Source organism: Monodon monoceros, unplaced genomic scaffold, assembly GCF_005190385.1.
Source record: "Monodon monoceros isolate NGI ecotype Baffin Bay Population unplaced genomic scaffold, NGI_Narwhal_1 Super_Scaffold_12, whole genome shotgun sequence".
Classification (NCBI taxonomy): Eukaryota; Metazoa; Chordata; class Mammalia; order Artiodactyla; family Monodontidae; genus Monodon; species Monodon monoceros.
Genome location: NW_021703768.1, coordinates 156,098,934 through 156,110,070, shown reverse-complemented (window position 1 = coordinate 156,110,070; position 11,137 = coordinate 156,098,934). Strand labels below are relative to the sequence as shown.

Here is an 11,137-nt window from a genome sequence, read left to right as displayed (position 1 = left end):
CGGGCTGCGTGTTCACTGTGCCTCAGCCTCCTCAGAGCCAGGTCCACGGGTCCCAGCTGCAGGTGAGGAGGCCGAGGCCACCATCCTCCGGCAATAGAAGCGGGAAGCTGCCCTTGACTCCCCACGGCAAGTGGGCTCCCGTCTGCAGTGGGGGGGGCACGGCCACGTGGGCCACCCTCCCTGCACGCTCCCCCTCCCCTGTGGCTCAGGGTTGTCCCCTCCCCCTCCCACCAGCATCTGTGGGGAAATTGCTAGAAGAGGCCCTGCAGGGTCACAGGGCTCTCAGACGGCTGTGTCACAGGGACTTCTGAGTTTTCATGTGACTGCAGAAACCCCCCCATGGGGTAGAAAGCATGGAGCCTATGTCTCCTGCCTGGAGACCCCCAGATCCCTCCCCCTCTGCCTGCCCCACCCACTCCATCTGGTCCTGCTCTGACCTCAGGGCCCGCGGCTCACCAAAACGGACAGCCTAGTCCGGTCTGTAGCCCCCACTAGTGGTGCCAGGTAAAATGCAGGACGACAGTTAAATCTGAATTTCAGATGAACAGTGAGTACGCTGAGAGCCCCAGGCCCGTCTTCAGGATGACTCATGAGTTCCATCCTGTGCAATGGAATATTTGACCCGGTTCCTATGAGCAGGGCTGGGTCTCAGCTGTGTCTACACAGTGAGCACTCAACAAGTGCTTCCATATGAATGAACGCTCCATAGCGGAAAAACAAAAACTGGCCATAGGTTCCAATTCCAATGCCTGGTGGGGCACACGACCACCTCTCAGACCCTCAGTCTCCTCGACCAAAGAGAGGTCAGAGACCCCCTTTGTGGACCAGGCTTAACACCTGGGGCCTAGTAGGTGCTGGGCTTCAGTGGCCCCTCGTCCAAGTGGGAGAGAGGGCACAGGGCCTCAGGACCTGGGTTCTGCCCTGTCACCTCCCAAAAGGGTAAACAGAGCCAGGAGGACAGTGAGTCCCCTGGGCCTCCAATCAGTGGAGCCGCTCTGGGACACCAGTCAGCTTTGCTTAGTGAACCGCGCAGCACCTGGGGCTGGCCTATGAACGCAGGCCCTGTGGCTCTGCGCTCATTTCCAGGCTTTGCTGAGGACCTTCTGTGTGATGTCAGGAGAGTCGCACGGCCTCTCTGAGCCTGTTTTCCCATTTGGGACACGGGTCCTAAGAACACAACTTCTCTGTGTACCTAGATCTCAGCCCAGAGCAGGGTCTTGCACATAGCAGGCCCTCACTTTCTGCTCGGGAAGCAAGGACCAAGGGGACATCCACCCCCACTCGTGCCCCTCCCTGGGTCTCCGGGCGTCTCTCCAATTTCCAGGGGAGAGTAAGGGCGCCACCGCGTGGCCAAGACGTGAAGCGACTCCTGGCAGCTCCAGCCCGGCTTGAAGGGCGTGGGGTCTCCGGACTTTTGTCCCCGAAGATCCCTACGCCAGGCACGCCGTCTCTCAGCCTTCGGGTCACCTCCTGGCACCGCATTACCGGGACGCTGCCGCCACCCTCAGTTTGTCTCGCCTCCATCCGCTCCCTCACGCAGCGTGCAATCTGTAAAGGCGGACCGGGTGCAGGAGTGGATGACTTTATTGCTCGGGCCCCCGTGACCGCCGCCCCTCAGGTCCTCCTCAGGCAGCTGAGCCCTCAGCCATCACTCCGTCGATCCAGGCCACGTAGCTCGCCACGCGCGTGTAGATGCCGGGCTTCTTGTGGTTGCCACAAACACGTGAGCCCGAGGTGACCACGCCCTCGGCCACGCCGCCGCACACCAGCGGGCCTCCAGAGTCACCCTGCAGGGAGCGATGTCATGAGGTCCGGTGCAGGGCCGCCGCAGGCGTCCGGCCCGCCCTTCGGCGTCCGGTCCGGCTCCACCGGCGCCTGCTGCAATTCCCCTCAGCCCGCTGGTCCCACCAGTTCCCTCGCTCGTCAATCTCAGGCCCCGCCCACCAAGGCCCCACCTCCGCCGGCTTTCGGCTCCGCCCCTCTCCAGGCTCCACTCCGCACTCCGTCCCACGGAAGTGGAGCAGCCCCCTCCTCCGACCCTGCCCCACTCCTGGCCCTCTCCAAGCTCGGGCCCCAACTCGTCCGCACCCTCTTCCAGATCCCACCTCTCCTCCCAACCCTGCCTAGACCTCTGGCCAGCCACGCCCACCCAGTCTGTGTCATTGACCCTCCCATCTCAGCCCCCACACCTGCCTCAGGCCACGCCCACTCTCCTGGGGGGGCACTCTGCGAGCTCCCCCGCGCGCGACCCGCCCTTTCCATCAGCCTCGCCTCCCGTATTCCCGCGCGCCCCGCCCCTTCTGTTGGCTCCGCCCCCAGCAGGCCGCGCCCCCCCCCCCCCCCCCGCCTCGCCCTCCCGAGGCCTTGGCCCCCACCCCTCTACTGGCCCAGCCCCGCCCTTGCACCTTGCAGCTGTCCCGGTGTCTGCTCTCCGCGCACATCATGCTCTTGGTGATGGTGCCGTCATGGTACTTGCGCAGGTTGCAGGTGGCGCGGTCGAGCACCGGCAGGAGTAGGTGGTGCAGGCGGTCTGGCCGCCGGCCAGCGTGGTTGACCACGCCCCAGCCGGCCACGTCGCAGAGCGTGCCGGCCGCCACGTCGCGGTCCTCGCGCTGCCAGGGCAGGGGCTGCACGTAGGGGCCCAGCACGGCCTTCTCAGAGAGCTGGGGGTTGGGGCGGAAGGGGATGTTAGGGTCGGGGCGGGGGCGGGGGCGAGGGCCCCGGGGCAGCAGGGGGGACTGGGGCTAGACTCAGCAGACCTGCAGCAGGAGGAGGTCGTGGTCGATGGTGTCCGGCCGGCTGTCTGGGTGGGGCACTGCGCGTAGCACGTCGTACAGGCGCTTGGAGGGCTCCGGCTGTGACAGGGAGTGCGCGCCCAGGAGCACCTGCACCTTCCCGTCGGCCCTGGGAGTGGGGTGGACCCACCATCAGAGTCACGTTCCCGCCCCACCTCACCCCACCCCACCCCACCCCACCCCGTCCCGCTCTTTGCCCCGGGCCACTCACACATCCTCCAGGCAGTGCGCTGCGCTCATCACCCACTGGTCGGCCACCAGGAAGCCTCCGCACACGTGCTTGCCGTTCACTTGCACGGATGCCATGTAGGGCCGCGAGTGGGACATGGCCTCTTTGCCGCCCAGGATCCTGCCGCGGGGCTGAGCCGCTGGAGGTAGGCAGGTCAGCGTGAGGACTTAGGGGGTGACTGCAGCCCCCCCGCCGCTAGGATTCTCTCTCTACCCCGAGGCGGCTCCAGCACCCCTCAGACCTGGAATTCCATCCTTACAATCCTCCCGGACAGAGTTGCAAACTCCGGGGGGCCCCAGGGAGGAATGCCCGAGAAGACAGATGATAGGGAGTGACCGAGTCTGGGGCAAATTCCATACCTACACATTGGGCCTGAGGCTGCAATTTAAACATAAGGAAAGCCGGACTGTCCAAACCCATCACCCCTGCCAGCCATTACCCCTCGAGCTGCCGGTTTTCCAGTGTGTGGAAAGCTAGGTTCAGAGTTTTGAGAATTACCCCCAGTGGTCCAGTGGTTAGGACTCGTTGCTTTCACTGCCGAGGGCACGGGTTCAATCCCTGGTGGGTGATCTAAGATCCCACAAGCTGCACAGCCCGGCCTCCTCCCCCGCAAAAAAATAAACCACCAAAATTTTGAGAATTCCTTGGTTTTCAGAGGCTTCTGTTCATGTGAAACCTGCCCCCTCCCTGCCCACTTAGGGGGGCTGGAGGACAGTCCTGTTTGACGGAGCAGGCCCCCTGGCTGACCGCCCTGCAGGCTGGTGGCCCCCAGCGGTCACCGCAGGCCCAGGTCCACTCACCACACACGGCCGCCCCGAGGAGGATTAGAGCCGCCAGGTGCAGGGAGCGGTCCGCCATGATGCTGCAGTGGCCTTGACACTGACCCAGGCCAGGCCCTAGGGGTGCTTTTATGAGGGTGGAAGGGGGCGGGCTCTCGCACAGGCCCTATCAGCCGGGTGGGCAGCGGCCCAGTTGGCATGGGGAAGCCACCTGTCCACCCTCCCCAGGGGTGTGGTTGTCTCCCACGGACTTTGTACCAAGAGTATAGACAGGCTGCTGGGCATGCGTCCCGCCTCTGTGAGCCTGGCCCAGCGCTGGGCCAGGCACAGGGGCTCCTGTGGGGAGCAGCCCCTCAGGATGGGCAGCAGGCAGAGCAGAGGGATGGACCTACACCCAGCCCCACGGCCCCGTCTCCGCAGAGTGCCTTTGCAGCCCCAAAGTTTCACAACAGCAGCTGGAAACCACAGTTTGTAAACAACCCACTTCCGCATTTTCTGCTTCTCTCTTCTTTCTCTTCCTCCTGCAACTTGGAGAGGAGGTCGGGTGGGGGTGGGGGAGAGGTCATCCAACACCCTTGTCCCTGTTGCTGTGGCTCTGGAGCTTGATACCTCAACAAGTAGAATATTGGAAAGGTGGTGTGTATGGGGCAGCTGGAAAGACCATTGGATACAAGTGACAGAAAAACCGAGGCAAACTGGGTGGAGCCTTCTACAAGGAAATTACGTGGAAAGTTCATGGGTCTACTTTCAGGTGTAGCTTGATCCAGTTACTTGAACAAGGTCAGGTTTCTGCCTTTGGTTCCTCCTTTCCTCCTTGATGGCTTTTCTCCTCACCAGGCTCCCCTGTTGTGACCCCAGACTCAGCCCAGGAGCTCAGTCAGCCCCTCCGTAAATTCCCCATCACTGTAGCCGGAATCTCAAGCCTGCCTCTGACTGGCCGAGCTTGGATCTCGTGCCCCTACACCGTCACTGTGGGCAGGGGATGGCAGGTTCTGAGGAGCAGAACCTGGGTCACATGGCCCTCTATAAGTTGGGGATGGTGGGTCAACATCTCGTGAACCTACTAGTGGGAGATGCTGCGTGTGACCAGAAGGGTGGGGAGGACCTCAAGCTGTTCCCAGTGGGAACAGTGCACAATCTTTTCCCCTCTACTTCTTTTCGTGGTGAAAAGAAAAATAGAGAACAACATAGCAAATGTGATTTGTTAGATCCCAACGTGTTTTCTTACCCAAATCAGAAACTCCGAAACGAAAGCCCATTCGCATGTGGAGTCCAGAGTATGTAAGTCAGAGTGTTGGAAATTGCAACAAAATTTGGAAATGACCCAGCAAGACAAGATGGTTCAATAAATAACCCTGCTTGTCCTCGGATGCTTTGTTGACATGGAAAGACCACCAGGGTGTAGTATTTATTAAGTGGAAAAAGTGATTGCAGGGCAGTGGGTCACCTTTCTGAGCCGCTGGCACCTGGGGAGAGGTGTGCCCCGGTGACAACCTGCGGGAAGAGCTGGCAGGCAGAGGGAACAGCAAACGTTAACAACCTTGAGGTGGGACCCCCCGGGGTGGGGTGCTGCAGGGATCGGGTATTTGAGGATTTGGCACGAGGGGACAGAGAGGGAGAGATTTTTCCTGGCCCCCTGGTGTGGGGTCCGGGGTGTCACCTGATGTTAACTTCTCTCATTTACTTGGGTGATTGTTTCCCACACCATCAGACTGTGAGCCGAGTGATGGCAGAGGCCACATGTGTCGCGGCCCCCACCTGTGGCCCCAGGAGGTTCCTTCTCAGGCTCAGAGGCAGAAGAGGGGTACAGGCTGGCCGTCTCCCCCAGGGCTGTGACTCCTTCGGGGCTGGGTGTTTCCTTGTGAAACATCTGCGTGGCTTTGCCCCCCGACCCCTGCCAAGGCAGAAGGCTGGGGAGGTGGGGGAGGGATTGTCTCCCCACCCAGTGAGGCCAAGGCTGGCCTGGGACCCCAACCCCTGGCTGGGTCCTTCGCAGATAGTGTGCCTCACTCTTCCCCACAGGGAAACTGAGGCTCAGAGACAGCAAGCAAGTTGCCCAAAGTCACAGAGCTGGGACTCAAACCCAGGCTCCTGAGCGTGGCTTCACAGCTCTCTGCACCTCTACTTCCTCATCTGTAAAGTGGGCCAACTCATAGGACCTGCCTCGAGGGTGGAGAGGACCAGTTGAGTGAATACTTGCAAAGACTCACAATGATTTCTATGCCTTGTAAGCACTCATGAACACTTGCTACAGTGCTTTTCATTATCGCCACCTGCAACATTAGTTTAATTATGCTTGATAGGAGGAAAAACCAGAAATGGCAATCAGTATCCTTTTGTAGAGGGTGGGGAAGGGACTTCTTACCCCAATGCCCTGAATTAGCTGCCACCTGGTGGCAGCGTACTCGTGACATGCCCAAGACATTCTCCTGAGGACTTTCGACTCTCGGTGGCACAACCAGCAAGCCCCCAGACACATTCTACAAAACAGAATGTTTTTATTGTGCTAGGTGCCACATGATGCTGCATGGGAAGGGCCCAGCCAGGGGCAGGTCAGGTGGGGTGACAGGAGAAGCCCCTTCTAGCAGGTCCTGCCCGCAGCGTCCCTAGGGTGGAGGGAGGGGCCGTCATCGTCACCGTGGCGGCGGATGATGGAGTTGATCCAGTCTGCAAACTTGGCGACGGAGGCAAAGGCGTCTGGGAAGGTCCCGGAGCCGCAGCCCCCTCGGATGAAGGAATCGATCCCATGGACCAGCCTGTTGCAGACCAGGGGCCCGCCGGAGTCCCCCTGTGGAGCCAGACAAGTTCAGGAGTCTGGGCTTCCAGTCCCCCACCCTCACACCCCCACCCACCCCCTTCAGGGTCGGGGATTCCTTCCACGGGTCTGGCTGTAGTCCTAGTTGCTGCAGCCTGGATGGGAGCACGGTGGTGGCTCGGGGGGACATGGGGTACGTACAAAGCAGATGCCGGCATGCTGGCCTGGCACCAGGGTGCACACGTTGGAGGGGCGGCAGAGGGCTGTCACCACGGTCACGTTGAGCTGCTGCAGGACTGGGGGCGGTGGCCGGTTCGTGTCCAGCCGGCCCCAGCCCATGGCCACACACTGCACCCCTTCTCCCACGCCTTGGTCCTGGGTGGGCAGCTGGGCCACCTGCACATTGGTGTTGATGGTGGCCATCCCACTGAGCTGCAGCAGGTGGGATGGAGCAGTGGCATGTCACAGAGGGTGGGGAGTGACGACCCTCACCTCTCTGGGCCCTGGTTTCCCCAACCGAGGCTCCACCATGGTCCTGGGATGTTTCAGAGCAGGACACCCACCCTGCAGGTTGCCTCCCACTTCAAGCCTCAGTTTCCCCGTCTGTAAAGTGGGAGCAGTCACCGTGGCTCAGGGCATCCCTGGATCTGTCTTGAGTGCAATAAACAGTAGGTAATAGGGCTTCCCTGGTGGCACAGTGGTTGAGAATCTGCCTGCTAATGCAGGGGACACGGGTTCGAGCCCTGGTCTGGGAGGATCGCACATGCCGCGGAGCAACTAGGCCCGTGAGCCACAACTACTGAGCCTGCGCGTCTGGAGCCTGTGCTCCGCAACAAGAGAGGCCGCGATAGTGAGAGACCCGCGCACCGCGATGAAGAGTGGCCCCCGCTTGCCACAACTAGAGAAAGCCCTCGCACAGAAACGAAGACCCAACACAGCAAAAATAAATAAATTAATAAACTCCTACCCCCAACATCATCTTTTTTTCTTTTTGCGGTACGCGGGCCTCTCACTGCTGTGGCCTCTCCCGTTGTGGAGCACAGGCTCCGGCCATGGCTCACGGGCCCAGCCGCTCCGCGGCACGCGGGATCCTCCCGGACCGGGGCACGAACCCGTGTCCCCTGCATCGGCAGGCGGACTCTCAACCACTGCGCCACCAGGGAAGCCCCCCAACATCTTCTTTAAAAAAAAAAAAAAAAAGGTAATAAAGCAAACGATGGGCCACAGCAACGACCATAAAACCCTTGTTCTAGAACATTGCCTGAGAATAATCATAGCTGGGCAAGCAGAGGGGAAAGGCAGGTTTCTCCCTCCGGTCTCCCACTGGCCCGAATGTGGGGAATTTTGCCCCATTTGGCAAAGAGGGAGACTGCCCCTTCCCTCCGCCAGCGGGCACAAAAATACCTTTCTCGCTGTCACCTCATGTAATCTCTGACAGCCCTGCACGGCGGGGGATGGGGGTGGGGAGTATTTCTCTATTTTACAGAGGGGGAGACTGAGGCACACAGAGATGGGGGCGACACCGGGTCTGCGCCCGCCAGCCTTGTCCCCCAGGCTCCTGCCCCTCCCCCGCCCTCCCCAAGCCTCCCGCGGGCCTTTGCACCTGCTCTTCCTGCCCCGCCCCCGGCCGCGCACCTGGAGAACCACGATGTCGTTCTGCAGGCCCAAGGGGTTGAAGCCGTTTTCAAAGACCCGCTGGACCCTGAACGTCTGCCGGGTCTGCTCTTGCCGACGCAGGTTATGTGCCCCCAGCACCACGCGCACCGACTGGGGGTTCCTGGGGCGGGGGGACAGGAGGTGATTGGGGCGCCCGAGGGGTCGGGAGCGGCGGAGAGACCCCGCCCGAGCGCAGGAGGACCTGCAGACCCTCGCGCCTTTGCCGGAAGGCCCCACCCCGGGCCCGCAGCACGGCCCGCGCGACCCTCGCGCGGCGGGCGCACTGGAACCCGAGATGGGGACGCGCGGGGACACTCACATGCCGTCCAGACAGTGCGCGGCCGACAGCACGAAGTTCCGCGCGATCAGGGTGGCGCCGCAGAAGTGGCGTCCGCGCCTCTGCAGGGACGCCATGAAGGGCCACGCGTGCGGCCTGGCCGGCCGGCCCCCCACGATCTCCGAAGCCAGCGCGGGGCCTGGGGGCAAGGGCGGTGGCGGCGGTGAGCGGCGCGGAGGAGCCCCGCCCCCGCCCGGGAAACCCCCCCCCCCCTCCCAGGACCCCACCGGGTCGGGTTCTTGCCGTGCTTGTCGCCCAGAGAGGGGAGGGGGCCTGCACGGTCCCCCTGCCAGGGCGCAGCTAGATCTGGACTTCACCCGCTGGGAGTCCCCAGAGACCCCGCTGTTCAGACCTCACCACTCAGGACCTCAGCCTTCTCCTTATCCCAGCTGTCACTCCCCATGAGGATGAGGGGGCCGAGAGGGTCCCCAGCAGGTGGAGAGGCAGGACTGGACCCCAGGGACAGACCCGGGCCCCGCTCACCGCCCAGCAGCACGGCCAACAGGACAGCGGCCAGGGCAGGGCTGGAGGGTCTGCAGCTTTGGATCATGGTTGGGCGGGAGCTCTGGCGTCTCTGCCCTTTATGCCCACCTGCCCCTCTTATAGCCCCCATGCCCCGAGGCCGTTGCAGTTGCCCGTGGGGGGGCCTGGTGCCCCCGCTTCCTCTGCCCATCCTGGGACGTGGGGGACGAGGGGGGGATGGGAGAACGGGGGAGAGGATGTGTGCAAGGGGCGGGGCTGGCTCCAGGAGGGTCCCCAGATCAAACTCAGGGTGCACAATTAAACTGGAGCGTCAGATAAGCTTTTTTTTTTTTTAGCGTAAGTATATCCCAAATATAAGCACAGGATGTACTTACGTACAAAGTTAGTCTTTGTTTATCCGACATTCAAAGTTAGCTGGGAGTACTGTATTTTTGCTAAATCTGACCACTCCGGCCCAAAGGAGTTGGCTGGGACGCCCACGTGCCTCAGTTTACCCAGGGCAACGGCAACCATGTGCACGCAGCCCTGTCCTGACATTTGGGAGCTGCCTACCCAGTGAAATGGTGGGAGGACTGGGCTTTGAACCCAGGTGCCCACAGTGCACAGCTGGAGGGAGACTTGCTGCCTATTCCCCAGCCTTGGGTCTCCTTCTTGGAGCCCGGACTGGTTGCTGTTCCTAACGGGGAACTCACTCCCACCTGGGACCTCATCAGTCTCTGGGGGCCCTCAGAGGTTCTGGGAAGGAATCCCTCCCACCCCCACCCTACCTGCACCCCTCTGAGCTTCTCTGAACCCCCTTCCAGCCTGAGGCAGAGGAAAAAATTCCTGCCCAGGCCTGGAGGCTGGATCATGGATCTCCAACCAAGTTTGAGAACTTCAGCCTGGACCTTGGAAGAACTCAAGCCGAACAATGGAGATGGGGTCCACCAGGGCCGGTTCCCAGCCCCGTGGCCCCAGTTCAACTCCCCCCCCAACCCCCACCCCGTCCCAGGCTGCTCCAGCTGCAACGGCTGTAGCCAAGGCTGTCGCAAGAAGCAACGTTCTCCTGGCTCGGAGCAGGGTTCAGGGGAGGGAACCAACGGATCCATCTGCAGGAACAGGCGGGCGGGGGCCCTCAGGGACACCCAGAGGCGGGCTGGGGCCGGAGTCCAGTTTGTCCCTGGGCTCCTCCTTGGTGTGTGGCCACAGGCAAGCAAACCCCCATCTCTCCCCTCTCGGTGGGGTCCCCACCCTGCTGAGTTAAAGTTACCATAGAGCACTTGGTAAGCACCTGCTGTATACATAACCCTGTTTCCAGTGGGGGTGGGAATAATGGAGGAGACCGTGACTCAGGCAGGGAGACCAGATTTAAACAAAAGCTGCATCTATATGGAGCACCACCTGTATGCTATTTCCTCACAGGTCATGGTGGCTAAGCTTGTGGACTCTGGGTTCAGATCCTGGAGTGGCCACTTGCCCACTATGACTTCAGGCTATGGATGTAACCCCTCCATGCCTCAGTTTCCTCATCTGTAAAATGGAAGTTATAGGCTCCCATCTCACAGGATTGTCCTGAGGATTAAATGAATGAACTTTTTGTAAAGTTCTCAGATGAGAAAGTGCCGTCCTTGAGGGCTTGTTAACCATTAACCCTCTTCCAAAGGGCACGGTGCTGGTTGCCTTGGGGAGCGGGGCTGGGCATCTGGGGGAGTTCTGATTCACGATCAGAGCCGTGATGCCACGGGGAGTCTCTCGCTTGATCCCCGTCACACCGCAACAGGAAAATGATGCTCTGCGTGTCCTTCCCACGCTGTGGGGAGCCGCCCTGCTGTCCCCGAGGTCCCCCAGGTCGCACCTGCCCAACATCCTGTTTATGATTCCTGTGGGTCTGTCCCCTGAATCTCAACAACCCCGGCCAACGTCCAGCAAATCAACCCAGGCCCCTATATCCCCCAGCCTCACCTCCCCTTCTTGGATCTGATCTTTGCTGTGCAGAACTTTCCTCTGTCACACACACACGTACACGGGCTCATAGAAAATAGAAGACAGGCTTCCCTGGTGGCGCAGTGGTTAAGAATCCGCCTGCCAGTGCAGGGGGCACGGGTTCGAGCCCTGGTCCGGGAA

The 11,137-nt window shown here is 61.2% G+C and overlaps 2 protein-coding genes across 2 annotated transcripts; both read right to left on the bottom strand.

The window, feature by feature from the left end:
- Window positions 1-1,566: 1,566 nt before the first annotated feature.
- Window positions 1,567-4,039, bottom strand: CFD (complement factor D). The gene is made up of 5 exons (XM_029219150.1): window positions 3,825-4,039; window positions 3,007-3,163; window positions 2,760-2,904; window positions 2,406-2,663; window positions 1,567-1,787 (listed from the first exon to the last, which is right to left on the bottom strand). The coding sequence occupies exons 1-5, from the start codon at window positions 3,880-3,882 to the stop codon at window positions 1,626-1,628; spliced, it is 780 nt and encodes a 259-aa protein (XP_029074983.1). The 5' UTR covers window positions 3,883-4,039; the 3' UTR covers window positions 1,567-1,625.
- A 2,242-nt stretch (window positions 4,040-6,281) lies between these two features.
- ELANE (elastase, neutrophil expressed) lies at window positions 6,282-9,224 on the bottom strand. The gene is made up of 5 exons (XM_029219149.1): window positions 9,035-9,224; window positions 8,534-8,690; window positions 8,194-8,335; window positions 6,760-6,990; window positions 6,282-6,591 (listed from the first exon to the last, which is right to left on the bottom strand). The coding sequence occupies exons 1-5, from the start codon at window positions 9,222-9,224 to the stop codon at window positions 6,385-6,387; spliced, it is 927 nt and encodes a 308-aa protein (XP_029074982.1). The 3' UTR covers window positions 6,282-6,384.
- Window positions 9,225-11,137: the final 1,913 nt, after the last annotated feature.

Excerpts from the sequence above, each read along its gene's own strand:
- CFD (XM_029219150.1), bottom strand. The coding sequence starts at position 3,882 with ATGGCGGACCGCTCCCTGCACCTGGCGGCTCTAATCCTCCTCGGGGCG. Across the intron at positions 2,905-3,006 it reads GCGCACTGCCTGGAGGATGT|GGCCGACGGGAAGGTGCAGG; the intron begins GTGAGTGGCCCG and ends CCCCACTCCCAG. Across the intron at positions 2,664-2,759 it reads ACGACCTCCTCCTGCTGCAG|CTCTCTGAGAAGGCCGTGCT; the intron begins GTCTGCTGAGTC and ends CCCAACCCCCAG.
- ELANE (XM_029219149.1), bottom strand. The coding sequence starts at position 9,224 with ATGGGCAGAGGAAGCGGGGGCACCAGGCCCCCCCACGGGCAACTGCAA. Across the intron at positions 8,691-9,034 it reads GTTGGCCGTGCTGCTGGGCG|GCCCCGCGCTGGCTTCGGAG; the intron begins GTGAGCGGGGCC and ends CCTTGCCCCCAG. Across the intron at positions 8,336-8,533 it reads GCGCACTGTCTGGACGGCAT|GAACCCCCAGTCGGTGCGCG; the intron begins GTGAGTGTCCCC and ends CCCCCGCCCCAG.